This window comes from Hibiscus syriacus, unplaced genomic scaffold, assembly GCF_006381635.1.
Source record: "Hibiscus syriacus cultivar Baekdansim isolate YM2019G1 unplaced genomic scaffold, ASM638163v2 tig00116951_pilon, whole genome shotgun sequence".
Classification (NCBI taxonomy): Eukaryota; Viridiplantae; Streptophyta; class Magnoliopsida; order Malvales; family Malvaceae; genus Hibiscus; species Hibiscus syriacus.
This window is the reverse complement of record NW_024063482.1, coordinates 4,319,394-4,347,246: the sequence shown is the minus strand read 5'-3', so window position 1 is coordinate 4,347,246 and position 27,853 is coordinate 4,319,394. Positions and strand designations below refer to the sequence as shown.

Genomic DNA, 27,853 nt, shown 5'->3' with positions numbered 1-27,853 from the left:
CCAATGTTGTTATGCTCATGGCCAACACCCATCATGTGATAACTGACGTAAAAAATGCATGAAATGTGATAAAAACTAAACAACTTTAGAATTTCAAAGCGTTATATATAGGTTCAATGAAAATTCCTAAAGTCCTAGAAGATTTGATCAATGAGTCATGAGAACGGTAAATTATCCATATCCCTTTCACCAACGGAAGAAAACTCTGCCACTTGAGTGGCTACACGGACTTAAATTGCAAATTTATACGTCTTGAACATGGTTAAAACGAGCACCCGCAAGACTTCATTTAGGTGGGGTTTTCAGCTGCTGAGTTAAGCTTTCATCGGCACAAATGAATGGAGAAATAGCTATAAGTTCGTCCTTGCCAACATCAACGGATATGCTAACTCACGACTTCAATGAAACGATAGATAAAGACTTTCCCTGCACCTAAGATTTACATAACGGTTATCATGTACTGACCTGCAGTTGGTTGAGAAGCACCTCAGAATCATCATCCTCATTCTCATCGTTGGAACTATAACGGTTATTTAGATCTTCAACAGCATCTTCGGATAATCCAATTAGTGATGCATAAGCTACATTTTTTAGATATCCTGCTTGCTGTATTAATCCCATCAAAACATCCCTACTTTCTGTGTCTGCTTTTTCTTCACATAGATTAAAGAATGCAGAAATATTGGAGGGCTTTGGCTTCCAACTTGTCGAGCCTTCGGTTGCAAAAGCTTCCTTTAGGCAAGATAAAGCCTCATCGATTCTGGCGACTCCAATATGCCCTTCAGCAAGAGTCTCCCATGAGCTTGAATTAGGCTTCCCTCCCACATCAGCCATGTGATTGAAAAAGCTCTCAGCTTTATCCATGTTTCCTTCTTTGACATACCACCCCATGAGAAGATTTGCTATTCTAGGGTCATAAGATGTTCTAACTGATAGCCACTCTTCGTAAATCCTTTCTGCCCCTTCGATATCATTGGCCCGAACCAGAGATGAGACCATGGAATGATAACCCAAATTCGGAATACTGGGAAAAATAGATTTGTAAACCTTCCATATCCGATAAACCTCCTCTTTATTACCAATATTACCATATAGAGTAATAAGATACTGATATGGTATACGATCCCGGCCAGTGATCCTACTCTCTACATTTCTCAAGCATTCTTCGGCCTTTTCAGGCAGTCCCATCTTGATATACATAGTTGCCATTGTGCTAAATGTAGTCCAGTTCGGATTGATGCTTCGATCTTCTTTCATCTGTTTATGTACTTGTTCCATTTTTTCTACGGATCCTTGTGACCCACAAGATGACAACCAGATGTTGTAGGAATATATATCTAGACGAATGTTTTTGGCCAACATTTCTGAAACCATGGACTCAACTTTATCGTACTCCCTAAGGTTCATATATAGAGTCATCATCACATTATACGGAAGTGGATGCAAGGCATAACCTTTATTCCTCATATTATCGATTAAAGACTCTGCCTTTTCTTGCATTCTTGCCCGCACATAGGCGTTCAGAAGGGATCCGTAGATCCTTTTGTCCTTCAAAGTATCGGAGAGTTGAAGGAAGTAATCTTCGGCACTTGAAACTCCGTGCACCTTAGAAATAAGGTCCAATTGAATAGCGGCATCGCTAGCAGAAAATCTAAACCTCTCTCCTCTGTTGTTCATCCACTCGTAAACCTGTACAATGTCGGAAAAGTTTTAAAAAGATGTCCTATACAAGAACATCAACAACAATACCGAACAAAGGTTCTAAACAGGTGTTAATTTCCCCGGAAATTTTGACAATTTTACAAGGCCATCAACTATACTGAGCAACAACAACAACAGCAACTAAACATTTTCCCATTAAGTAGGCTCTGCCAAATGAATAACAACACACCCACAATATGCAAATATATTCATGGGGCAACCAATAAAGAAATCAAATGTAAATTCAAAACAACAAAGCACCAAAATCTGGGGAAAGAACTCGACTGCCCAGTAATTATTAAGTAATTTCTAGAATCTACAACAGATAGCAAAGCAACCAGAAATTGAGAACACAAAATTCATTTTTTGGGAGGGTATACCTCAAGGGCTTGCTTGTAACGCTTATACTTCCTTAACTCTTTGACGACCCTACAAAGTTCCCACTTGGTGAGCTTCCTGCCGCCTTTTTCCCAGTCATTCAACACAGAGGCGGAACCCAATTCAGGGTTTTCCATGAGAGATATTTTCCTGTACAAAGCGTTCCATTTGACCATGGGTCTTCTCTCAAAGTCCACTGTTCCATAGCTATGGACTTGTGAGATGGAACATTTGATTGGGAGGTTCGGGAGAGTTCGGGTTTTCGAAAGGATGAACCGGGGAATATGGCATGGTGGCCGCCGGGAGAAAGAAGAGGTTGACGAGATCGAAACGCGGTTGTTGTACAACGATGAAGGCTGGAGAAGCATATCTCTTTTTTGGTTTTGCTAAGGGTTCAAGGGATTACGCACAAAGGAGAGAGCTTCTGCCTTGAAGATAGAGTTGATAATGAAATTATCTACATGTCTCTTTTACATGGACCGTACGGTTCATAAGTCCGGCCCAAAATATTGGAGTTGGACGAAATTTCATATCCGTCTCGTCCGGTCTGATCCAAACGATAAAAATATTTTAAATTTATTTGGATTTTAACTTAAATTATTTGTAGTAAAAAGATATTTAAGATATTTATTTTTCTATCATTTTAAAATCAAATTGTAATATAAAATTATTTTTATTACGTAATACATGCATGGATAAATAATATAGATTATGGATTCAAATAGATTCACTTTGAATTTAAATTTAAATGTCTTTTTGTATCAAATCTATTCTTGTTTGGTGAGTAGGCTGTAGGAGCATATTCCTAAAATCCGTTGGATTATTTGGTACGTTTGGCGAATGCATATATTTTGGCCAAAAGGGGCTAAGAATTTGGTTTGCTATGATAATCGAATTGAATCAATCTGGATGTTTCTTTTATTGTACAACCTAGGAGATTTGAGTTTTGTAGTAGGTTCTGCTCCCTAACGCTTGAGCGTGGAGGTTCGTTTTTAACCTTAATGTTATATTGTATTTGTCACCTTTTTATGCTGTTATGGGATCGGGAAAGCTGGAAGAAGATGTGTACTTTGTGTGGGTTTCTCTTTATACTTGGACTCTTTTAATAATACATTTTGGACATTTGTTCTCTCCTCTTATGTCTTAATATCCATGGAGTTTGTAATGAGATCCTTCTTCTTTATAGAATGTCTTAATTTTGATTTATTAATTATATTATATTTTTTAAAATTGGACTCCTGGTTCTGTCACTATATGAAGATTACAGTCACAGACACTACGAATTCTGCAAAGTAAGAAGAATGAAAAGAGATGAACAAAAAAGAAACATATGAAATGAGAATTGAAGTCCCTAATCTTATTATCTTCAACCTTATCAACACTTTGGTGATCCATCAAGAATCCTCTGTTGCGACTCTAATATCATCTCACTTCTCTTCATCTCCATCTCCATTCTCATCGTCTCTATCTCCTTTTCCATCTCCATCTTCATCTGCTCCATCCTTACGAACTCGCCTCCCAATATATTTATTGCCAAAACCATCTCTGCAACCGCGTCTCTCTCCATCTTCTCCGATACCGTTGCTGCCGTTTTCCCCGGTGTTTCCTCAAACCCTTTAAGAACCCTAGCCCCATAAGTTGACCCAGATCCCGATTCTCCTATATTATACTTGATATCCTGAGGACTGGCATTAGAACTGGGACTTGCAGCATATAATCTTGTCCCTGGTTGAGCTATACTAACTCCAGTGGGGATTCTAACCCGAACCCCTCCACTTCGTCACTGTTTCCCATCCAATTTTGATTCAATTTGTGCACACTTTTCATATTAGCACCTCCGTTTTTGTATCTATAATCGTAAAACTCGTGATAGTCATCATCATCGTTTTCATCGGTCTCATCATCCGGGGTATCCGAATTGTGATCGGGTTTCACATCAGGCACTTTTCCCATAGCGTCCATCTGCTTAAAATGGACCCAAGAAGAAACAAATCTCGAAACGGGCATCGATCTAGCCCGCTGGATCTCTGTCCGGTACCGCTTTCGGAGCTTCTCCATCTTATGACGGCACTGCACGGCCGTTTTAGGAGGCGTAGCCATGGGACAACGTTTAGCCACCGCATCCGCCACTTCTTGCCAATGGTCTCATCATGCGACCAACAAGGCAGTAGCCGCCTTGGGTTAGGCGTGACGGTGGCTTTTCCCAGTGGCATGGGAGTGGATAAAGGAGGCGCCGGAAAGGCGAGAAGGTGTTCTGTCGGAGGTGGTGGGTCGTGTTCGGATAGGTTCGACATGTCAGATCAGATAGATGTTAGTAACATGGGTTTAAAAACACGGGAGGCGGTGGAAGCGTATGTTAGCAAAGTGGGAGATGGGCAATTGGCGGTGAGAGGAGAGGAAAAGGAAAAGGAAAAGAAAGTGAAGGTGGATGGGGCCACCGCAGAGGATAATTGATAGGGTGGGCGTGCGGCTGATTTTGAGATGTATGTGGATGAGGCCACCGCCTAGGTGTGCGTAAGGTGGGGTTAGGCGATTCAAATAGTGGAACAAGATTGCTATTTCGCTGTAGTATCGTCGTCGTAAACTTATATTCGAAAAAATCATGGTGAATAGTAAAATCACGATAATAGCAATCTATCGGGACCGTAATTTAGCGTTTAACGGTAAATAACGTCGGTAACGAGACGCTATCCCCATTATTCAACTGTGACTTCAAAAAAAAAAAAAGAACAAACATAAGCAAGGGAGGCCAAAGAAAAAAAGATGTGCTTAATTAACCAAACTTCAGTCGTGGCTCGTGAGAAAATAAACTATTAAAGAGTGGAGGCTAAAGAGGAAACAGAGAAGGAGATGAGGAGTCAAAAATTGGAGAAAAATGAAAGTATGAAATCAATGCATTGGAGCGGTTGCTTCCACCCTTTTTACGTGGATTGAAAAAATCATAGAATAAAAGAGAATTTTGATTTAATATAACGATATGATGAAACCCATTTGATCCATTTGTTTGGGAGAAAGAAAATAATATGGTGAGATGAAGTAGTGGGAGAAGGAAATAGGAGATGGCTAAAGAAGGCAGAGGACTGAATTGCGGTGGTTCGAGTCACTTAACTTTCTATTCTTTTTAATTAGGGTAACTTACATAAATCATCATTAACTTTAAAAAATTTCAATTTACTCATTAAACTTTCAAATTGTTACTATTTTAGTCACTCCTTAATATTATAATTATAATTATTATGTTTTAGGGTAAATTGTGTGAAATTTAAAAAAATTCACGACCGTGATACCCGCAATGACCGCGATGGTATCCGTTATATCCGCAACCGCGATAAACGCGACGCGACCGAAAATACGACCGTAAATGCTATTTAAATACATGGGACTAACGTGCGCGGAGGGGAGTGTTGGATAAGTTGCGTACTAACCTATACCACAAAAGGGAAAAATCCGCCTCTCTCCCGATTTTAATGACACTCATTTCTCCACCATTGGTTCGGAAACCAACCAATCAACCCCATTGCTCATGTTTTTTGTGGGCATTGGCGTAACACCACCGTCGGTGGACTGTTAATGCTTGACCTTGTCTCATAAGCCTGCCTAATGCTACTTCTTTCGGTTCTATTTGTTTTTCTTTGGGATATCCAGACTAAGATGCAATGTGAAGTTGATCTTTAACAATGGAAAGGGCATGGTATCTTGAAGACCAGTAACTGATTTGCTTGATTTAAGTATGCATTGCATTTTAACTCTTCTTGATTGATATTATTGTAGAGAAATATTTCATGTTTATTTGGTTTCTGGTTTTGAAATTGCCTGGTGGAGTATATTAGGCAAAGATTTGAACTTTCCTTTCGACCAGCAGAAAATCGCAGCACGTCTGACTGAGGAACTGCTTTCATATCTTTCGACATTTGTTACTAAAGATTTCGATTCGAGCAACTGCATCTGTAAAATATGTATATTATTAATAGATGAATTTTTTTTAAAAAAAATATTACTCATAATCAATTCATTTTATTATTAAAAAATATTTTTAATCAAAATTTATTTTATAATTTTCTGATCATTTTAAAATCAAGTTGTTAAAATAAAATTATCAATTCAAATAGATTCATTGCAAATTTAACAATTATATAATTAAAAAGAATATCGTTCTCTTTTGAGATCATGGGTTCGAACAATTGTATCTTTAAGATATTATTATCAATAATTAAAAAAAATTATAACATATATTACTTTACAATCATCTATAATTATTAAGAAAAACAATTACATAATTAACTCCTCTCAGACAAAAAACATATATCATTCATGAAACATTTATACATTATCTAGAATGTTGTTCTCACATGTAAGAGAAGACTGTTATTTAATTATTGACATAAAAATTGTTGGAAGCGTAGATGAACACACAGTAATTTATATAACTCAAAATATTATAGATACGAGATAAAATACACTACAACGACATTATCCCAATATTACAATATTACAACACTACAACACTATAACACTAGCTGTGGCTAGTTTACAAGCACAATTTCTAACAAAAACACCTTATAAATATTAAGATTCAAATTACAAATTTATTATTATATAAATAAATTGAGTTAAACTGTAATAAGTCAAAATCTAACGTTTGATAACATTGCTATTTAAATAAAGATATCGAAAAATAAGCATCGGAAGTTTATTTAGAAGTAGGTGAAACCTTCGTGCTCCGATGAATTAGAGTCATCGGAGGGGGAGTGATTGTGTCTGCCTTCATAAGTTGTAATCACCATTCGACGATCCTCAGATAATCGCTCAACCCTCTTTTTCACTCTGCAATTACTGTGCGTACAACGATAATAACTTCTGCCAACTCAAATATAAACCCTAATTAGATACATAAGAGATGGGCTATGATGCACCATATAAGTTCTCATTACTTATATATTTATATTTTATAATACGATTATGATCCACTTATATAATGTAAATATTTTTAAGTTTTACGTAAATTTAGGACTGTTAGATAAATAAAAGGAAAATATCAATATTAACTTTTTGTTTTTTAACGAATATCTTATCATTTTATACTGTTAGTTTCAACTAGCTATTTTCACTCACCTAGTTGTTCTAAATATGTGTAAAACTAAAAATATTTTCACTCACCTAGTTGTTCAATTAGATCGTATCCCTTTATAACATAAGATCTTATGTTTAATTGACAGTGCAAGCGACTTGAGCACTACATCAAATATTATCTCCTACTTATATTAAGTAAAAAATCTCGCAAAATAATAAATTTTTGGTGATCAAGTTTTGGAGAAATGATAGAATAAAACATGATGTTAATAGAATAAAAGGTATTCCATGTGGGATTAATTTGAGACTCAGGTTTAGTGTTGTTATTATTAAACCTAGTATGTTAAACTTAACTTAAATGCATCCATGAATCATTCTTAAACTTACACATGAATTATAAATCCAACCATATACAGTACTGAAGCTGGAATTATCTCCGCTGTTAACATCAGACTTACTCTTCAATAAATCTTCGTTAAAAAGATTTAGATTGTACTAATTTCAATATTGTTATTTACGGTAAAGTATACCTCGGATGAAGACTGTTTTTGACAACCTTCTGGCCATATTTTCTCCACTTATAACCATCGTCTAGTACATCAACCTCGCTTCTCGTCTGGAAACAAAACCTCGGTTCTCTAAGCTTTCTCCTATCCTTCACTCTTGCCTTCTCCGAAGCCGAGCTCCTCCACCTGGAAACCCCCCCCCCCCAAATTTTCTTAACTTTTTTGTAATGGAAATCAGTACGAAACCGAAATATGTCCACTAAGAAGAAAGAGAAAGTTAGAGCAATATAGATGGATGCGTGGTGTCATTCCATTAGCAAGTGAAGCAAGAAATAACCTTCCCTAGTCTTCCATCTAAGGATTACGGAGAGACTTTAAAGAAGATATGAACCATATAAATAAATAGTGCAAAGATATGAATAATACCATGAATTATTGTTTCCGTTGTTGATGTTACTGACGCAGTTCTGGTCCTCTACAGCTTTGGGTTCCAAGGTCCCTACCTAAATTGTTTTCAAGAACCGATGTCAGATACAAAAATCACCAGAAAAGGTATACAAAAATCCCATATACCTGGTTGTTATGACCGGTAAACGCCGCCATGGTGGCGAGAGGCTGAGAAGTTTGTGCGGGGGACAAGAAACTCATCATCTGGTTTTCTTCATATTGTGGAAACCCCATTTCGTTCATGGCCTGTGGAATTTGTATCTTATAATTTGGGACTCCTCCTCCTTCCATTATTTCTTCCCAAAAAAACCCTAAAGAAAGGTAACAGGAAGCGATCCTCCTTCAAACTTATACTTTTCTGCAGGTTTTGGAATTTGTGCTCCACACTTCCACACGAGAGTCGACTCAGTCTTCGAGTCAACTAGTAATGGCTAGATATATCTTAGACAATGGTAGCAATATTAATGGAAGTCTTTTGATCCATGTGTAGGGGATAGCTGTTTCAAGGGGACATGTATCATTCTCGTATTGACTATCATGTTTTTCTTATACATATATCTTGTCTCAACGCATGATGTTTTCTAGCTAGGTCTACATAGGATCTATGTATGATCAACCAATTAGAATCGAATTGATAAATTAAATTCTACCCCTTCTAATTTCAAAATTTTAGATGTACGACAGTGGCGATTCCAAAAAATTAAAAAACAAGGCTTTAAATTTTAATATTCATTTTCCTTAATAAAATGAATATGCAAGTTTCCTTACTTTTTCTCTCTCTTTCCATTAGCATATTAAACTAAATTTAATAGCTTTTTTTCTCTAGGGGTCAAGTGCATCCGTCCCTTATGTATGATGTGTGTCTTTCACAAGATCATGTTCCATTATAATGTATTTGTTATTATAATATTGTTGGGTAGATTTTCAACTTCTTCAAAAGAGAAATTATAAAGTGTTATAACTCATCAAATGAACTCAATGATTAAAGGGAGTGTTATTTTATCTAAAAGTCTTAGGTTCAAATAGCTACGTCTCCCGGGTTTATATGTGATTGTCAATCTTTCAAAAAGATTTTAAATAGATATTTAATTATATTATAAAAATGAAAGAGTGGAATAGTAAGGGAAAGAGAGCTGATTGTTGAGTCTTGAAGGCAACAAGTGGTGGGTTATGTCAAAGTTTCCATCCATGTCCAAGTATTGCTGTTGAAAGATGGAAAATGATAGAGCCTTTCAAATCCTGCAAAACCACATTTACACTATGATCACCATTGCCTGCAAAAAAAAGACTGTAAAAAGGGGGAAAAATGATCACTCATGCACTCCCATCCCCACATTTTCCTTTCCATTTCTTCCCCTTTTCCCTTTCTTTGTTATTTTTATGTAGTGTGTACTTAATTCATCGATCCATTAATTTGAGCCATATATTAAAGATATAGATAAAGTTAGGATTAAATAGTGAGGGAAGTTAAATCGTCTCACTTCAAAGTTAATAGAGACTTAAAGTATTTAATCTAAAGTTTACAATATTTAATTTGAAGAGTATTTAAATTGACAAAAACTATAATTGTTATCAGGCAAAAGAATTTAGGATGTATGAGCCCCTTCCATATCCTTAATACCTTATTTTCTAATGATAAAAAAATAATTATAGGTCGATCCTCTCAGTTGGGATATATTTAATACTTTCTCATTTTAATATTCCAATGAAAATTGATTGCTAAGAGAGAAACATTACAACTTTAGATATACTTATTAAGTATAAATTCTTCATAGATATTCGGATGTGCATATGATTGTTTCCAGAATTCCTAAAACTCTGAATCCACGCCATGAAAACATCCTCTCAACTCTCTCCACAATACCACCACCAACTTCTTGTCTTTCCCTCTTACATCACACAGCTACTTTAAGAAAGTAATTTTCTAAGGATTTTTGGTCACTTTCTCACCTAGCTTCCTCTCCCCCATTCAACTGTTTGGATTCTGAAGGAAAATGAAAACCTGGTTAAACACTTTCAATATAGAGGAAGCATTGTTCTTTAAAGTGAAGTTGTGTGATCTGCAAAAGATACGGTGTTGGTCCAACCGGGAAGTGGTTCAGATGGCGGCCGTGGTATAGTGGAGCTACTGGTTCGTCGGCAATCCAACAAAAAAAAAAACACAGTTTTCTTGCTTTCAAGCAAAAGTCTGTGCTTTGAAAAATGGTGTATTCGTGTGTCATGCGTAGCGCAGCATTCTTGGACTGCTATATACATTTCTTATAACCTAAGTGACGGTTTACACCAACATTCATACTTAATTATCATTGATAGTAGAATTTATTGAGTTGTGTTAGTGGTGAAAAAGAATATTCTGAATCCGAATAATTGTACCTATAAAATGTGTAACGTATCCATTTATATGTAAAATGTATACGATTAAAACAAGAAGTTTCTTCTAGGAATTGATATATAAATAAATATTTTCCTGGAACCTTTTTGCTTTTGATGGTAAAAGGAAGTAATATGCGAGTGGAATGAAGCCATAATGCTTTACAATTTATCATCATACATGCTGCTGACAAATTTATATGGTCATGTTGAAATAGAGATCCTTCGAATCCTCCAGCGGCCAGTAGCAAACAACAACAGAAGCAATTACTGTAGATGGTGCCTATGAGTATGATTGCTAAATTTGTCATATATGTTTCAGCTATATCTACTATACTCATTCTACTGCAGATTCTTCATCCTATTAGGGTTTTTTCATTCATATATGACAGGACTCATTCTACACAACATTAATATAGAATAAAATATGTACAAAAAAATTATTTAATGTGATTCAATCTTATTTATCTTCATAGATGACAAAAATAATAATTTACTATAAACATTGAGATAAAAAAATAATAATATATAATATTTCTTATATCTCAAAAGTCATGTGTATAACAAAAATTTATAATATCTCAAAACACTCTCTCAACATCTCTACACAAAATTTATGTCTAAAATATATAAAATTTGTCTAAAATTGATCAATATATTTTACATAAGATCTAAGTTAATATGTAATTTAAATTTATAAGAAAACTAAATTGATATATATATATATATATAATCCAAAAGGAATATTTTCAAAAGAAGAAAAATAAAGAGTGGATACCAAGAGAACCGACATTTTCATAATTTATAAATTGAAGATTGAAAAGTGTAATAAAGAAGAAGATTAGATTTGGAAGCAATGAGCAATAAGAGGACAGACGGTGTACATACTGAATTCCATGCAACAATCATGGCATTTCAATCAAATTTCTAAAGTCTTTACAAATTTCATGATGCATTATATATTTGGTGGGTCCTATTTATGTCTCATAACTTGTCCATATCCCCTTGTATGTTTTTGTCCAATTCTATTGTTTCTTTATGGGTTTTGAAGGGTATGTTGATGTCCCCTCCAGGTAAACTGACCCATTCTTACCAACTTTGAAACCCAACATTGTCCCCACATTTATGAATTCTGGTAATAAATTTCATAGATGACATACTTTTATGAATTGTTTTTTTTTTTTACATATTCTTTATATTTTTATGGATTATTTATAGGATTATTACATATATATTTGCGATAGAAAATAAAATTTGAGTTGTATAGATATTATTATTTGTTTTATTAGAGTTTAGTGTTATAAATATTAGAATTTAAAATTTTGTGCTTAGAGTTTAGGATTTACGACTATTGAAAAATATTAATTGATATTTAATAAATATGTTTGTAAAGTATAATTTCTATACAGTTTTGTTTATAAAATATTTTTCATTGTTTATTTTTATAAGATAGACAAAGTACAAGAAGTACTAAAAATAGAGAAAGAAATATGTATTATTTTTTCAATGTAAATATATATTCACTTTTTTTTCTTCAAATTTTATATTTATAGATATTAATATGGATGATAATTTGATCCAAACTTGGTGAATTTTTGATATAATCTTATAGGATTGTGTATTTCCTAAAATTTGAGTTTAGTTGGGTTGAATTTTGTGAGAGATGAGATCAATAGGTTGCAAGGTGAAAAATTACCCAATTCGATTTGATCAAAGAATAATGGTATAATAGATCTTTATATATTTATCTATTGTCTCTTTCTATATATATATTTTTTAATTTAGTCCTTATTTTGTTGAATAAAAAGAAATTTTTTTATATTTAGGTTGGGCCGGATGCGGTTTTTATCATAAAAATCAAGATGAGTTTCAAGTCAGGTGAAATTTCTCTAAACTGAAGTCCGATCAAGTTCGAGTGAGGATATAATACTCGAGTCAGGTTTGGGTTAACTAAAAATTCTAACCCAACTCAACTCGTTGTCATCTTTAGACATAAAGAGCAAATAATATAACACTACTCTAATAAAAATAAAATTCTTGATAATAAAATATATCAAAATCATATTTAATAGATAGAGTTCTAAAAATAATCGACATCCACGAGTAACAAGTATTCATAACATGTATATTTAAAGAAAGCAACAAAACTTTAGAGTGTTTTTTGAGCAATTATGAGGCCCAGCAGCTAAACAACGTGGGCTTAAGTAACCTCTAAACTATATAAATCATCTTATTTTCTGGCCCAAACCTGTTAAAACTTGGAGAAAATTAAAGTTAGGGGCTGTTTGATAAAATAAAATGATTAAAGTTTGAATGATTCAATGGCCTGAATGATTCAAAGGTTCTGTATGAATTGACTCTGAATGTGACATGATGTTTGATAATGGTTCTGAATGTACAATCTGAATTATGAATATTTTCATTTTTACCTTCATAATGATTTATTATATTATAAGATATGATTGTTTAATAAGACAACATGTGAAAAATATGTATTATGGTAAAATACTGAGTGCTTAATGATTCAGAATGTACTTTAATGTTGAATCATTCAGCAGTGTTTTGCTGTTTCATTCAGCATAGTCTTCATTCAGAGGTGAGAATCAAACACGTTCAACATTCAGCGCTGAATAGTTCCATTCACTAGTAAACAAACGACCCTTTAATAGGACATTAATTTGATGGAATTAGCCCATTAATCTAAGCGGATCAATTAATTAACTCATTAGGATTAATTTTTTTATTTATTTTGCAATCTACAACAAATGCTATAATGACGAAGAAATTTGTCGCACGGACATTACGAGTTAAATAAAATATTATTATTATATGGTACCAATACACGAACCGATTGACAAAACCTTTTTTTTTCAGTCCAGTAATCCAATCGATCCCTTTAACACACAGTATTAGGTTGCTGACCATAACATTTGACCACCAAAACTTTATTTGTGCAATAAGATAAACGAAAGGTAGTTTCTAGGGACGACATCCCAATTCCATCCTCCATGATTAAGGCTTCAATTGTTACCTAAAAAGTGAGACATCTTCTCCTCCACCACACAAACTGTTTCCCCCCCCCCCAAGCTTTTTTAGTTCAAAAATTCTTACAAAACAGACCCCATGCCATGCCATGTGGTTCTGTTGCCTTTCTCTCTCTTTATCTGTCTCTTCCTATATATATTTCACCGGTCCTTCACTATTTACTTTTCTCTCAATTTACATAAAGTTCAGTTTCCTTAAAGGAAAGGTACATTGTACTCATGATCTTAGACCCATTCATATGGTTTTTTCACCCTTAAAAAAATACTAAAGTAGTAAAATTAATGAGTCAAAATAATTGTTTTATCTAAAAATAAACTATGTCAAATGATTTGATAAAATTAACAGAAAAATGACAATCTCAAAATGAAAATTAAACATGTCAAAAGGAAAAAGTATTTATAATAAAGGGACTAAATATGCAAAAAATGCAAAATACATTGTTCCTTTATACAAATTGACCCAATTTTTTTAGGGTAAAGTATAGTAATGGTCACTGAACTTTTCTAAAGCTTTCATTTAGGTCCCCCAACTTTTAAAACTTGCAATACAATCCCCCAACATTTAGTCCGTTTGCAATATGGTCCCTCAATATTTAGTCTATTTGCAATATGGTCCCCGACATAACTGTTGGGGGACCATATTGCAAACGGACTAAATCTTGGGGGACTGTATTGCAAGTTTTAAAGTTGAGAGACCTAAATGAAATCTTTAGAAAAGTTCAATGACCATTACTATACTTTACCCTACTATTAATTAGTAAACCAACGACAATTTATCATTAACTTTCTTTTCTTCAATTTTCATTTAGGCTTTTTATTTTCTTTGTAGAACAAAGTCAACCAGTTTAGTAATTTAAAAAAATCATTTAATTTATCTTTTTTTAATTATTTATTTTGTCTATAATTTAAATTTATTTTTTAAAATTTAAAGTAATTCATTCGATTAACTTTATTTTTTCTTTTTTCATGTTGATCTTATATTATTTTTTAAATTTTAAACAAACCATAAAATGTAAACTCCAAAATCATAAATCTTAAACCCCAAATTCCACCCCTAAACTCAAAATTACAAACCCTAAACTCTACTCTATAAATCACAAACCCTAAAATCCTAAACACTAAATTTTAACCCTAAACTCTAATCCATAAACCTTGTACCCTAAACCTCAAACACAAACACTTATTTTATTCAAATAAAAATAAAAAAAATAAAAAATCTAAATTCAACATGAAAAAAATATAGTTATCCGAATGAATTATTTTAAACTTTAAAAATATAAATTTAGTTATACACAAAAAAATAATTTAGAAAAAATAAATTAAATGACTTTTTTTAAACTTAATAAACTGGTTGATTTTGTTTTACTAAGGAAATAAAAAACATTAAATGAAAAGTAAAGAAAAAAAAGTAATAAACTGTAGTTAATTTACTAATTAATATTAGGGTAAAGTATAGTAATGGTCACTGAACTTTTCTAAAACTTTCATTTAGGTCCCCCAACTTTTAAAAGTTACAATACAATCCCCCAACATTTAGTTCTTTTACAATATGGTCCCCCAACAGTTACGTCGGGGATAATATTGCAATTGGACTAAATGTTGAGGGACCATATTGCAAATGGACTAAATGTTGGGGGACTGTATTGTAAGTTTTAAAAGTCGGGGGACCTAAATGAAAGCTTTAGAAAAGTTCAGTGACCATTACTATACTTTACCTTTTTTTTATGACAAATTTGCTTATTTGATTGCTTAATAAATAGGAATCCTGGGTACATCTCATGAGATAGAGGGGAGCGAAAGGGATTGATCCAACAATGATCTTGATTGAAGAGAGGTTTCCCACGTTGGGTTTGAACGGGTGGCCAGATAATATAATTTAATATATTCTTTTGAGAATATAAATCTTAAAAAGAGTTGTCGTGCATAACATGACATCCATGTCTAAATTTCACTCAACTTTAATCACAAATTGCCACCTTATGTCCATTAATAAATTTGACATAATAAAGTGTAAGAGTTGTTATTATGCAATATTTATTAATAATTACATATAATTAATTTTTTAAATTGATTATTTTGTAATTTTTAATAATATAGAGAATAGAAGAAAAAAAATACATCCTATAGTTATTTTCGTATTTTACCCTAGCTTATATTTTAAAACACAATATATTGTTTCAAGTACCAATACAAACGATAAAATTCATACAATATCCTCTTATTTTTATTGGCGTTGGCGAGATCCGATCCTCTAATTTATTGCTTTTGCACCGGTCTTGTGCCAAATATTATAGGGTTTTATACAATATTATTTTTGTATTATAAATTAATTTCCACTTAATTTTTTATATAATTGATTTTAGACAATAAGATAATATTTACATCAATATCAATGATAATTGTTTTTGGGGTAAAGTACAAAAATGGTCCCTCGACTATAGAGCACTACTTTGTTGAGTCCTATGAATATTAAAAGTTATAAAATTATCCATCGACTATATAAGATATAGCTTTGTTGAGTCTCTCAACTATAAAAAGTTACAAAATGATCACTCAACTATTCATGTATTCTAAATTTGTCATTTTTCTGTTAAAAAATTTATAGTTGTTTGAGTTGGACGTTAACCTACTAGTTGAATATGATAAAATTATATTTTAATGATGAAAACCGACATCGTCGTTACTTTTCAGCACTCGCTTGATGACATAACGTAAACAAAGACTCGATCCACAAAATACATCTCAAACGATTTTGAGATAAGATTTTGTCGTATCTCAGTCAATATGTTAACGTCCACCTCAAAAGGTCGTCAAAATTTTAATGGAAAATAATGAATTTGGAACATATGAGTAGTCGGATGACCATTTTGTAACTTTTAATAGTCAGTGGACTCAACAAAGCAACGCCATGTAGTCGGGTGACCATTTTGTAACTTTTAATAGCCGATGGACTCAATAAAGTAATGTCTTATAGTCCAAGGACCGTTTGTGTACTTTACCCTTATTTTTGTTGTGGATGGATAATAAACTTAGAACAATATTTGATGGTTGAAAGGCCTAATTATTCACCCAAAGAATATCCCATAACTAGAAACGTGGTTGAGTTCCAAAATTTTTTTATCTATCTTTTGAAATGCTTGTGTGAGAAGGCATGGGGCAAATTGGTAAGACCCCAAAGGCTCATCTACAAGATTGGTCGTTGTGACCACCATTGTTTTGTCCACTTGCCTCCTGTCCGGCCATACGTCTCACCCATTATAGTGATATGCTTAGTTGGAAAAAGAGGAATTTTTTTTACTTTTGGATAGCTTTACCTAACAATGTTCTTTGGAAAATCATTTTTTGCCAATCAAGATTTCAATTCCTTGTTTCCACTCAATTTGGTAACTTTTGCTTATAATATACAATGGTCGACCTCACTAAATCACATGCATTTGAAGATGGTGTTTGCATTGGTTACTTCCGGTATGGTGGAAAACTTAAACCTCAATCTAAAGGGTGGAGTTAGGATCAAATATTGAGCGAGACAAGTTATCTAAGTTTAAAATAATAGAGACTTATTATAAATTTAATCTAAAGAGTTAGAGGGGGACAAAAGTCTGATTTCACTTAAGTTTAAACCGATAAAGACCTAAAATTCTATAAGACCAAAAGTTTTGTGAGGGTCAAGAACCCCTCCCGCTCTCCATGTACCTTTGTCTATTCCTATTTATAAATAAGGCTTAACAAAAAGATCGGGACAATTGCAAACTAATTCGAATCCTAATGTTTGGTTAGGTTTTGATTATTGGTTGAATATATTTAATAGTGTTTTGATTTGATCCTCGTTACATTTGCTATCAATTATAAAGATTCAACGCATCTATCATGATTGTTCATCCATACATTTCACTCATAAATCACTCGATTTGATATCCGCAAATCAAGTCCATCATAGAAAAGCAATGAAATTTGATTATTACTAGTGGATGAAAAACATGTTAAAAGAGGAGCTCTCAAATGTTGGGACGTTTAATTCATTATTTTAATAAAATTCACTATTATATATTAGAGGATTAATTACAACTTAAATGTAGGATTCTTTTTATCATAAAGAGCTTATTATCATACTTTAGGATAGACACGCACAAAGGTCGGGCTATGTTTTTAAATTTAAAGTTCTATTTAAAATTATTTGAAATGATTTTACGCGTAAATATTATATTTGAAAAATGAGTTTGAACAAAAATATTAAACATATATAAAATATGGGTCCAATCTAAGGAGCCGACCTAGTCCAGCTTAGTTTCTAAATTTATAATATATTGTATAAACTTATATCATATAAAAATTGAATCTATAATAATATGATATTAAAAATATTAAGTTGTGCATGTTTAAAAAGGTAAAAAAAAAGGGGTTAAATTTATTAAAAGTGAAAAAAATAACATAAAAAAATAAACTATACAAAAATGAGATTGATTTAATCATTTACTAATAATGGTAGGTTTGAAGAAAAATCTAAATCTCATAGTTTATGTCGAACTAGACTCACACTAACATCAAATGTATTAATATGATAAAATAAACTTGATTCGAACCTGATCAGCCCATGAATATTTTTAGTTCAAATTCACAAGATCAAAACATGTTAATGATCTCAAAGGTTAAAATAAATACTTGCATATCAACTAAGAAAAATGAGACTACTAGTAAGATTTTTCTTTTGAACAATTTGATACAATATTAAAGTTACTTAAATCTCTTCCCATCTATAAATTGAAGGATATTAAGAGTTTTGACATATTCAATCTAAATTCTCTTATGTATTATGCAAATAATAATATCAACGGAACTAAATTTAGAATAAACTACACTTTTAATATTTAAACTATTAGTTTCGTTTTGTTTCAGTACCTAAATTTTTATTTATTTCAAAATTATACCTAACATTTACAGTTTGTTTCATTTTTAATGTCTGACCGGACCCATGTATTTCCATATTCGCGAGCCTTTTATTCTTAAATGTTATTAGAATGTAAAGTTCTTCAAGTATAAAAGGAGAAAATGGCTTCCCCAAAAAGCTTGCCTCTTTATTGTTCTTTGGACATGGAAAAGGTACATTCATGCAAATTTGAGAGCCACGTAAAGGTACACAACTTTGTTGGGAGAGGGGGTTGAGCCATGCATGTGGACCATGACCATAATTTGGAGCTAGTATTTATCATAAAGTACAAATGATGTTATTGTGGGATCCTACCTAAAAAAATGAACTATGCGGCCATCATGCCTTGGTTCCATCTCACACCCACAAACATACCATGTGACATTTCTCTCTTTTTTATTTCACTCGGTAATTTCCTTCCCTTTCCCTCGGTCACCTCTAATCAGATTTCATTTCGCTCATAAATCAAAAGACAATATGTGTTTAAGTACAATTAGATTTTAATCTTTAGAAATATTTAATTATAATTATATTAATTGGATTAAGATTTCATTATTCATACTTTTGAGATTTAAATATAACTTTTTGAATAAAAAATATTAAGTTGAGAGGCCGCCACAGCCCACATGCATAATAACTTCTATAATACTCGGATCTAAATTAATCAATCAAGATATCGAAAAAAATATTAATAAAAATAGAGAAATTATAAAATGCAGCTTTAGTTTGGTTTAAGAAAATATTTATTATATAATTTTTGAAATGTGAAAAATTATTTACAAAAGTGAATAAAAAACTAAATGCTTTTGAATAACCTGGAATGGTTCTTGCAAATATAGATGCTTGAATCTGAAGCCTTTTAAGGAGAACACATTCCTTTTTACCAACCACTTGATGAGTTCAAATCAATGAATAATATAAGGTAGTATTTGTTCAAAAACTTCTAACCCTTTGACAATAAACGTTTATATTCATGCATATGCAGTGCTCGAACCCGATATTTCAAAAAATAATAATAAATTCCTTAACCACTGAAGCCATTTAATTTCGTGCGTAAAATAATTATTTTTAAATAAAGAACAATGTTACCGATATTTAAAGATAAAATTAATTTAAATAAGCATAAGTTATGGGTAAAAGTAGAATAATTTTTATTTTAATAAAAACCTAAAAATGAGTTGATTTTTTATTTCAATAATTTTAATTTGAATGATCAAAAATTTTTAATCAAAAGAAAAATCCAGTGACAAGTTGTTTCAATACAAAAGGCGAAAGTACCTACTTGGTTTGCCACTGGTACATTTTCCGTTAGAATCAATTTTAACTGTTCTAAAACCGCAACCCAGGACAATCAATCATTCCACCATTTGTCATATACATTAAAAATATAATTTTCATATTTTAATTTAATATGATTTGATCTCTCTATTTTTATAATATCATCATTCATTTCAAACAGTAACAACGTTAAGTATTCAAGTTGAAATATTTATGTGGACCAACAAGTATGGAGTGCAGTAACGGAAAGAATTTAGCTTCGAATTTTGAAGTAGATATTATTAAGAAAAACAACTTTAAATCTTAAACATAGATAATAAAATAAATATTAAAGATAGAGAAAATGTTAGTGTGATTTTTTTTGTAAAAATTATAATTTCATAATTTTTTTATATAATCACGTAATAATATAAACATGATAACAATGAATGTAAATAATCATAAATTATTAAGAAAAACAACTTTAAATCTTAAACATAGATAATAAAATAAATATTAAAGATAGAGAAAATGTTAGTGTGATTTTTTTTGTAAAAATTATAATTTCATAATTTTTTTATATAATCACGTAATAATATAAACATGATAACAATGAATGTAAAATAATCATAAAATAAAGAATATCAATATTTAATATGGAAAGATCTTTTCGGAAAAAACCACGAACAGAAGAAAAAATTCAAATAATTTACGTTTAAACTTTATTTAGGATTTAATCAACTTAAATCCAAATCATAATCCTTAATATCTAGCAATAGTGATAGGTTTCTCGCTTACAAAGAAAACTTGTATAGAAATAAACTTACTTAATATCAGAATTGATGTGTTAATCATAATCCTTAATATCTAGCAATAGTGATAGGTTTCTCATTTTTACATTTACTTTAAGTAAGTTTCTTCTTAATCATCTCGGATTCAATAAAAAAGAATTTAGGTCACACATTTTTAACACATCATAATGAGTTGAAAGGCTATTTTAAAACAAATTTTTATATCAATATTTTAATTGAAGTGGCTAACAATATTATCTAAATTGGACTAACTAATGACAACATAAAAGGAAAGAAACAAAGTAGAGAGTTTTTTTTAAGAAATCACTAATTTTATTCAAAATAATAAATATCTTAAATTTTAATAAAAAATTATAATTATAATCGTAAATTAAACACATAATTAGGACACTTTTATATAATCATTGAAACATAACTAGCAACTTAATATCACATAAGGACCATACAAAGAAAGATTAAAATATAACCAAGAAAACTTAAACAAAGATAGATACAAACATATCTGATTGCATCAACAAACGAACTACAAAAGGGGATCAAACTACTGAAAGACTATCGACAAACCGCAAATCAGATTCGAGTGAGGTGAAAAACTATCAACGAACACGTAATAGGTATTCAAATATAATTTGAAGATACAAAGTAGTAAAGATCAATAATATAACATATAAATATCATCTTGATTAGTTGTAACGATGTCTAATATACCTTTAGAAAAATATATGTGAAAATAACGGCTAAAAGACCGAAAAACGTGCCAAAAAACAGAAGTAAACATGCCATACAGACAAAGGAAAACGTGTCATACAAACATACTTATTGAAATTAAAAAAAATAAGAAAAAATAAAAGGACAATAAAGAATAACGTCAATCGACCACCAACATTAAAGTTGATGTCCTCCCATATCAATAAATATATATAAAAAATATGAACAATTTACCAATAAGAGAAAACTAGATATATGGTATTTTATTTCTTTAATTTTTTTTAATATAGAAACAAACTAAAACTAAATTAAAGCTATGGGGATAAAATGCCAAATTCGAATATAGTATATGTATCAAAAATCAAATTCGACGTAAAGAAAATAAAATACAATTATGAAATTAATCAATTTATAGATCGTGTAATTAAACCCTCTGCCTCTCACCGACTTGGCCAACAAAATATATATCCGTACCTCACCCACTACCGCCCCACAAAAGGAAAACTAACAGATGCAAGGGAAAGATGAAAAAAATAAGGGGAGACAGAGCTCTGCGTCCCTGGCTTGCAATGGCTACCATCGATTCTTAGATCTCTAAACCCCATCAATTTTTGTTTGTTGTTTGCATTTAAAGGTTCTCTGGATTTATTTCTCAAGATTCCTTCTTATTTTCTTTTTCAAGAATCTAAGGTAACTGCTGATCGGAGCTTCACTGTACTTCTTTTGGAAACTTTTTTGCCTTTCCTTTTTATTGTTTGCTGCAGCTTCATTGAGCTTTGTTTCTGACGAGGATTCAACATTTCGGTTCTGTTTGATTTCAGTTCCGGCTGGTTTCGATTCGGTTTCCTTCTGATTTTGCCTGCATTTGACGTTCTAGTTCATCTCCGTTGTTTTGCTGATTGTTTCGGTACTGTTATCCTTTGATTCTTTCACGTCCTTGACATCTTGAGTAAAATTCGAATGCATTTTCTTTTCTCATTTAAAGATTCTCTAGATTTTTCTCTCAAGAACGGATACCGTCGATTTTTAGATCTTAATACCGTAGCGTTTTTTCTTTAATGATCATTTAATGTTTCTCTAGATTTTTTTCTCGAGATTCTTTCCGACTTTCTTTTTCAAGAAGCTAGGTAGCTGCTGCTCGGAGCTTCACCGTACTTTACTTTTGGAAGGTCTATTGCCTTAATTTTTACGGGAAGAAAGATAGGAAGATAGGAGAGACTTTTGATAAAATGGACAATAGGGGAGGTTCTTTTGTCGCTGTTAGGAGGATTTCTCAAGGCCTCGAGCGAGGCAATACCTGCCATTCTACTTCTGGTAACTAACCTTTTAGTTCCTTTTTATTTTTATTTTTTAATTTTCGGCGATTCACTTTTTTTCCCCCTTTTTTGTTCTATGAAAATATTTTTCTTCTCTATCTTCCTCACTGTACAAGTCTCACCGATCTGCTGTGTCTGAAGCTAGAAGACATCCTTTCTTTTAAAAACCTCTTTTTCTTTCTAGGCGAGTGAACTTTGGCTGTTGCCGGAAACGTACCCTGACTTATGTGTGCTATGCTCAAATTTATCTTGGTGCGTTTTTTATGGTTAATATAACGATTATTTTGCTGAGGTTTTCTTTGATTTTTTGGATTTTTTTGTAAAGGATTTTTGGAAATTTTGATTCTGATATTGAATCAATAATTCGGGTATTCTTTTTTATGTTTTATCTTTAATACTGTTTTTTTTTCCTCTAGAGGTTGGTTGGCAATTTATGAGATAATTTATCCAATTTTATAGTAAGAGCTTTCAGGCAAACCTAAGATTAGCGGGCATAATTGCATGACTTAATGTTATTCCGATGTTCAAGCATTTTGCGTGAAACAGAAAAAATAAAAATAAAGATAAAATAAATAAAAAGAAACTGTGTTTTATTCTATTTATGTTCTAAGATCTACGAAATTAAACTTAATTTTCACTCATTCATTAGTACGTTTTGAAGGCTGCTAGATTCATTCCAAGTTTTCATGAAGCAAATTCCTATATCTACCCATACATTGTATACTGTCCACTTTTTGTTCACGACTCAAAACTTTCTTAGTATTTCAGTTCGTAGGACGCAAAATCTGTCACTCATGGAAAAAGTCTGGGCCTCATTTAACATTATTTCATTCCATCATATGTACATCTCTTGTTTAATGACTTTGGCGTATTGTTGCTTTCACTGTTCTTATCTTTGTTGGAGATAGTCGACTAGCATTTTTTACTGCTTTCTTTTGCTTTTGCCGTTATTAGCCACTGTAGTGAACCATTTGAATCCGTGGTTGTCTTAGGTACAAATTTCTAAGGCAGTTAAAATGAAGACTTAGGAATCCAATTTCATAGAGTTCTTTATTTTGTTACAGCTGAGGCTGTGGCAGGATCAACGGCATGGTTGGGTCGTGGTCTTTCTTGTGTATGTGTACAGAGCAGAGAGAGTGATGCTCGTCCATCATTTGATTTAACCCCTGCCCAGGTAATGTTTATGATCTGGTCAACCCGTTGATCTCTACCAGTGTCAACTATGATGGTTATTTGCTCATTTCATGTGTTCATGCTACTTGGTATTCCATTGATTGCTTTAACTAATGATACCTCTCCTGTTGTATAATGCTGTCATCCGAACCCTAATTTTGTGTTTAAACCCTACTATTTCTGTAGATGTCATATACATACTGTGTTGATATCGTTTTTGTGGCTTTACACACTGACCATTTTCATGCAACATGATTACCCGTATAGCAGACCAATCTCTTGACTCTTGCGGTTGCTTAGCAACATTATTGAACCATGGAAAAGTGGCATACTTTTAGGCTTTTGCTGTATTAGTTTATTTGGTTAGTTACTTTTGTAGTATCATTGTCCTTGTATTTGCCTATTTCTGCTAAATCTCACATATCTTTCTAGCATCATTTTGATTGATTTTCATAGAATGTTTCAAATTTTCTCTGCTATTTTACTTTGCTGGAATAAAAATGTAATATTGGCTTTCATGCTGTCAGGAGGAATGCTTGCAGAGGCTGCAGAACCGTATAGATATTTCTTATGATAGTTCAATTCCTGAGCATCAGGTGCCCGTTCTAAATGATGCCATTTGCACTTGGGTGCAATTCTGGATTCTGTAATCACCAATCCTGGCTTACTAGTGTTATTCTCTAACTCCTTATTGCTGTTTTATTTTACAGGAAGCATTAAGGGCGTTATGGAATGCTGCATTTCCAGAAGAACTACGAGGTTTAATATCTGAGCAATGGAAGGAAATGGGGTGGCAAGGAAAGGACCCATCTACAGATTTTAGGTAGTGTAGTTCCCTCCTACTTCCATTTGCCTTTTCATTAGTGCATTTTCTCTTTCCTTGAATGACTATTTGTTTCGTAAGCACTTGAAACTTGGATTTATCTCACAGGGGTGGTGGTTTTATATCCTTGGAGAACCTATTATTCTTTGCTAGGAATTTTCCGGTATGTGCATTTAGTTATCTTGTGTTGCTTGACCCATAATGCCTTTCTTTCCTTAATTTTCTCCACTATTTTGCATGCTACTTTGTGAATGGAAAATTTAGAAGGGTACTTGGAACTAAGTATACATGCTATATTCATAAAGATAAAAGAACTACAGGAATACATGCAATGATGAAGGTAAAAGGAAAGGGGGTGGGTGGGGGCAGGGGGATGATCCACATGAGACTAAAACAGCTCTTTCAATCCACAATTTTGTTCCTTAAAATCTAGATTTGGTTTATCTTTCGATCTTTCTCTGTTCATCCGATCCTAAGGTGCTTCTGAACATCTCCACACAGAAATCCTTCAAGGATCTTCTTTGGAAGCAGGTAGGTGATCGGTCTGTGTGGGAATATCCGTTTGCTGTTGCTGGTGTGAACATCACCTTTATGCTCAGTCAGATGCTTGATCTTGAAGCAGGTATGTATCCTTAAAACTAGGAGGTGATATGCTTGAATTAAACCAATACTCTTTTCTGAATGATGGACATAATGGATAATTATATTCCACTGGCACAATCTTTACTTGTTTAATTACGAGTGTACTATTGGTGTGTAGACATGCACCAATTTAAGCAATTCTCATTTTCTTTTATGAGCATTCTCGTGAAGATTGCTATTTGATGCCTTTTATCAGTTAACAATGTGCTTCAATTCTACAGTCAAACCAAGGACAATTGTAGGAGCAATTTTCTTAAAGTTCCTTTCAGGTAATGTCAGTGTTCTTCAATCCAACTCTACAGTTTATATAAAAGTTAGCTGTTAAAAATGAAAACCATGATTGTGCATTTTTTTTCCTTTTGGTCTGGATAGAAAATGAATCGGCGTTTGACCTTCTCTATTGCATCACATTCAAGCTAATGGACCATCAGTGGCTTGCTATGCGTGCATCCTACATGGACTTCAATGTATTTATTCTTCAACCGGAAAAGGCGTCGGTTATTTTATACCTTGTGTCGTGGTCCTTTCATTACCCTTTTTTTGCTGAAAAGTATGCTCTTATTCCGAATAATTGTTATGCTTTACAGACAGTGATGAAGGCCACACGTCGACAACTGGAAAGGGAGCTTCTACTTGAAGATATAACACGACTGGAGGATCTGCCCTCGCATAGTCTCCTTACACGATGATGAGAGGATGGATTGACAAACACTGGTGGTCCGGTCCTTTTACAAACATGTCTTTTAAGCTTTTGACTAGATAAAATGTATATGTGCTTTACTTCAAACAAGTGGTAATGGTGTTCAGATTTGATTTTTCAGAAATTGAGGATTTCAGATTTTTGTCTCTATAAGCTACATACGAAGAAAAGATGCGACTATCGAGAATTCTTGGATCGTGTTTCTCATATTGTTATCAATGGTTCAATACATTTGACGTAATGGAATGGAAAGAACTACAAGAAAACAAGTGCAATATTAGACTGATGGCATCTCATTCTCATCCAAAGTTCAAAATCATTGTAACTACTACTACAAACATAGCCTTAGCTCAACCATTTAAATTGAACAAAAACAAAAGGGGATAAAGAAAAAGGAAATGAAAGCTATTTTGAGGACAGAACAAGTGAAATCACCACTCCACATGACACACCTAGTACGGAAGTGGATTATCGGTCTTCAAATAGGCTTGATCTTGAAGTGGAGTGAGATGAGAGAGAATACGAAGCACTTCAAGTCCTGCAGTACATAAAACGCCAATCAGGTCAGAGACAGATAAGCAGAAGTTACGAAAACCAAAATTCGGGTGTCGGTGTACGCAAATGAGCATAGGAATCAGATAAACTATTGGAGATAACATTTAAAGCTCTTCCACCACCTAAAAAAGTCGGGTCAAATTCCAACCATGTCAAGGCATCTAATTTTCTTTAATCTCCAATGTTGGATAATAGGATTGGTAAGCTACACACACTATTCCCCAACCTTAAGTTTGATTCACTAACGATCCCAACTATTTCAGTAATTCGTTTCAAATAGACATCTGAAAGAGGAGTTACGCTAGCCTTTCAGCATTGTATCTAAAGGCAAGAAAGAAATCGAGTGCAAAAGCAGAAGTAAATTAGCAAAAATCAATAGCCGAGTGTCCATCCATGAAAACAAAATCATCTTTGTTTCAAATTACCATGTTAGAGAACTAAAACCATCTCTCTAAACTCATTGAATCAAAACCAAAAGGCCGAAAGGCGATCACAACACAAATGATACAAATAGAAATGCAGAAGGCAATCACAACACAAATGCAGAGAATAAAATAGCAGATTGACAATGTACATTAGCCGACCTGAACCAGATAATAAAATATATGCGAAGCCCTTCAGGATCCTTACTGCTCTGAACATCAACAAGGGACCCAATCTTTGAAGTAGTGAAAGAGATATGCTCATTCCCCATCACAATCTCGAGCTCCTGCCGTCCAACACGGTCAGGTTCCGGCCAGTTGTTATCATCTTCCCTCATGATCTACATTGACAAAACAATAGAATTGAACAATACCAGAAACCATAATCAATAAAAACTGCAACTTTATACCATAAGACACATAAATCACCATTAATCACAGAAATAATCACTTATCAACTAAAAAAATCCTTTAACCTATCAAAGAAAACATAAACCAGCCGCGCAATTCGATAACAAAAGATAGCAAAGACTAACTCATTATTTGTACAGAACATAGATAAAACAAGGGGAAAGAATCTAATCTTTTTCCACTACAAATAAGATGAATAATCCCAAACCCTAGGCAAATTTGAATTAAAGAAAAAGTTGTAAGGAAAGGGTTTAAAACGAGGGGACCTCGCTCTCGGTGATGATGCGGCGGCATTCCTTGAGAACGGCAGGGGTTAAGAAGACCTCTTTGCGGATCATGGTGTCGTTTTTGTAGTTGGAATTGTTAGCATATCGGAGCTTCCCGTCCGGCCTGAACTCGAACTCCAAAAACTCGTGCCCGAACTTCCCTTTATGCCCTACATAGTAACGGAGGTAAAACTCTCCGGTGTCCACTTCGGCCGCCATTGTTTTTCCCTCAATTTTTAGCTCTCAGTTGCTCGAGTAAACAATGAAGAAAACAAAGAACACTTGCCGATTACCGAAGTAGTAGAAGAGATTTTAATGGATATCTAGA

At 32.9% G+C, this 27,853-nt stretch overlaps 4 protein-coding genes and 1 pseudogene across 8 annotated transcripts; 1 reads left to right on the top strand and 4 right to left on the bottom strand.

The window, feature by feature from the left end:
• Nucleotides 1-259: 259 nt before the first annotated feature.
• On the bottom strand, nucleotides 260-2,501 carry LOC120188752 (pentatricopeptide repeat-containing protein At1g02150-like). The gene is made up of 2 exons (XM_039192147.1): nucleotides 2,082-2,501; nucleotides 260-1,689 (listed from the first exon to the last, which is right to left on the bottom strand). The coding sequence occupies exons 1-2, from the start codon at nucleotides 2,445-2,447 to the stop codon at nucleotides 454-456; spliced, it is 1,602 nt and encodes a 533-aa protein (XP_039048078.1). The 5' UTR covers nucleotides 2,448-2,501; the 3' UTR covers nucleotides 260-453.
• A 953-nt stretch (nucleotides 2,502-3,454) lies between these two features.
• On the bottom strand, nucleotides 3,455-4,577 carry LOC120189026 (annotated as a pseudogene).
• Nucleotides 4,578-6,703: 2,126 nt separating this feature from the next.
• On the bottom strand, nucleotides 6,704-8,482 carry LOC120188755 (probable WRKY transcription factor 12). Its single transcript, XM_039192150.1, has 4 exons — nucleotides 8,229-8,482; nucleotides 8,082-8,158; nucleotides 7,680-7,841; nucleotides 6,704-6,936 (listed from the first exon to the last, which is right to left on the bottom strand). Exons 1-4 carry the CDS (start codon nucleotides 8,391-8,393, stop codon nucleotides 6,774-6,776), a joined length of 567 nt encoding a protein of 188 aa, XP_039048081.1. The 5' UTR covers nucleotides 8,394-8,482; the 3' UTR covers nucleotides 6,704-6,773.
• A 1,452-nt stretch (nucleotides 8,483-9,934) lies between these two features.
• On the bottom strand, nucleotides 9,935-27,813 carry LOC120188756 (protein mago nashi homolog 2-like). 4 transcript variants are annotated; one of them, XM_039192153.1, is made up of 5 exons: nucleotides 27,526-27,813; nucleotides 26,969-27,189; nucleotides 26,320-26,414; nucleotides 25,117-25,123; nucleotides 9,935-9,944 (listed from the first exon to the last, which is right to left on the bottom strand). In XM_039192153.1, the coding sequence occupies exons 1-3, from the start codon at nucleotides 27,742-27,744 to the stop codon at nucleotides 26,324-26,326; spliced, it is 531 nt and encodes a 176-aa protein (XP_039048084.1). In that variant the 5' UTR covers nucleotides 27,745-27,813; the 3' UTR covers nucleotides 9,935-9,944; nucleotides 25,117-25,123; nucleotides 26,320-26,323. The 4 variants fall into 4 exon arrangements, with proteins under 4 accessions (XP_039048084.1, XP_039048083.1, XP_039048082.1 ...); XM_039192152.1 differs by lacking the exons at nucleotides 9,935-9,944; nucleotides 25,117-25,123 and adding an exon at nucleotides 26,052-26,226 and having other exon boundaries at nucleotides 26,283-26,414; XM_039192151.1 differs by lacking the exons at nucleotides 9,935-9,944; nucleotides 25,117-25,123 and having other exon boundaries at nucleotides 26,149-26,414.
• Nucleotides 22,341-26,060, top strand: LOC120188753 (ELMO domain-containing protein A-like). 2 transcript variants are annotated; one of them, XM_039192148.1, is made up of 9 exons: nucleotides 22,341-22,531; nucleotides 23,598-23,707; nucleotides 24,234-24,302; nucleotides 24,417-24,529; nucleotides 24,638-24,692; nucleotides 25,031-25,151; nucleotides 25,393-25,440; nucleotides 25,544-25,638; nucleotides 25,759-26,060. In XM_039192148.1, exons 1-9 carry the CDS (start codon nucleotides 22,447-22,449, stop codon nucleotides 25,858-25,860), a joined length of 798 nt encoding a protein of 265 aa, XP_039048079.1. In that variant the 5' UTR covers nucleotides 22,341-22,446; the 3' UTR covers nucleotides 25,861-26,060. The 2 variants fall into 2 exon arrangements, with proteins under 2 accessions (XP_039048079.1, XP_039048080.1); XM_039192149.1 differs by having other exon boundaries at nucleotides 22,345-22,531; nucleotides 23,613-23,707.
• Nucleotides 27,814-27,853: the final 40 nt, after the last annotated feature.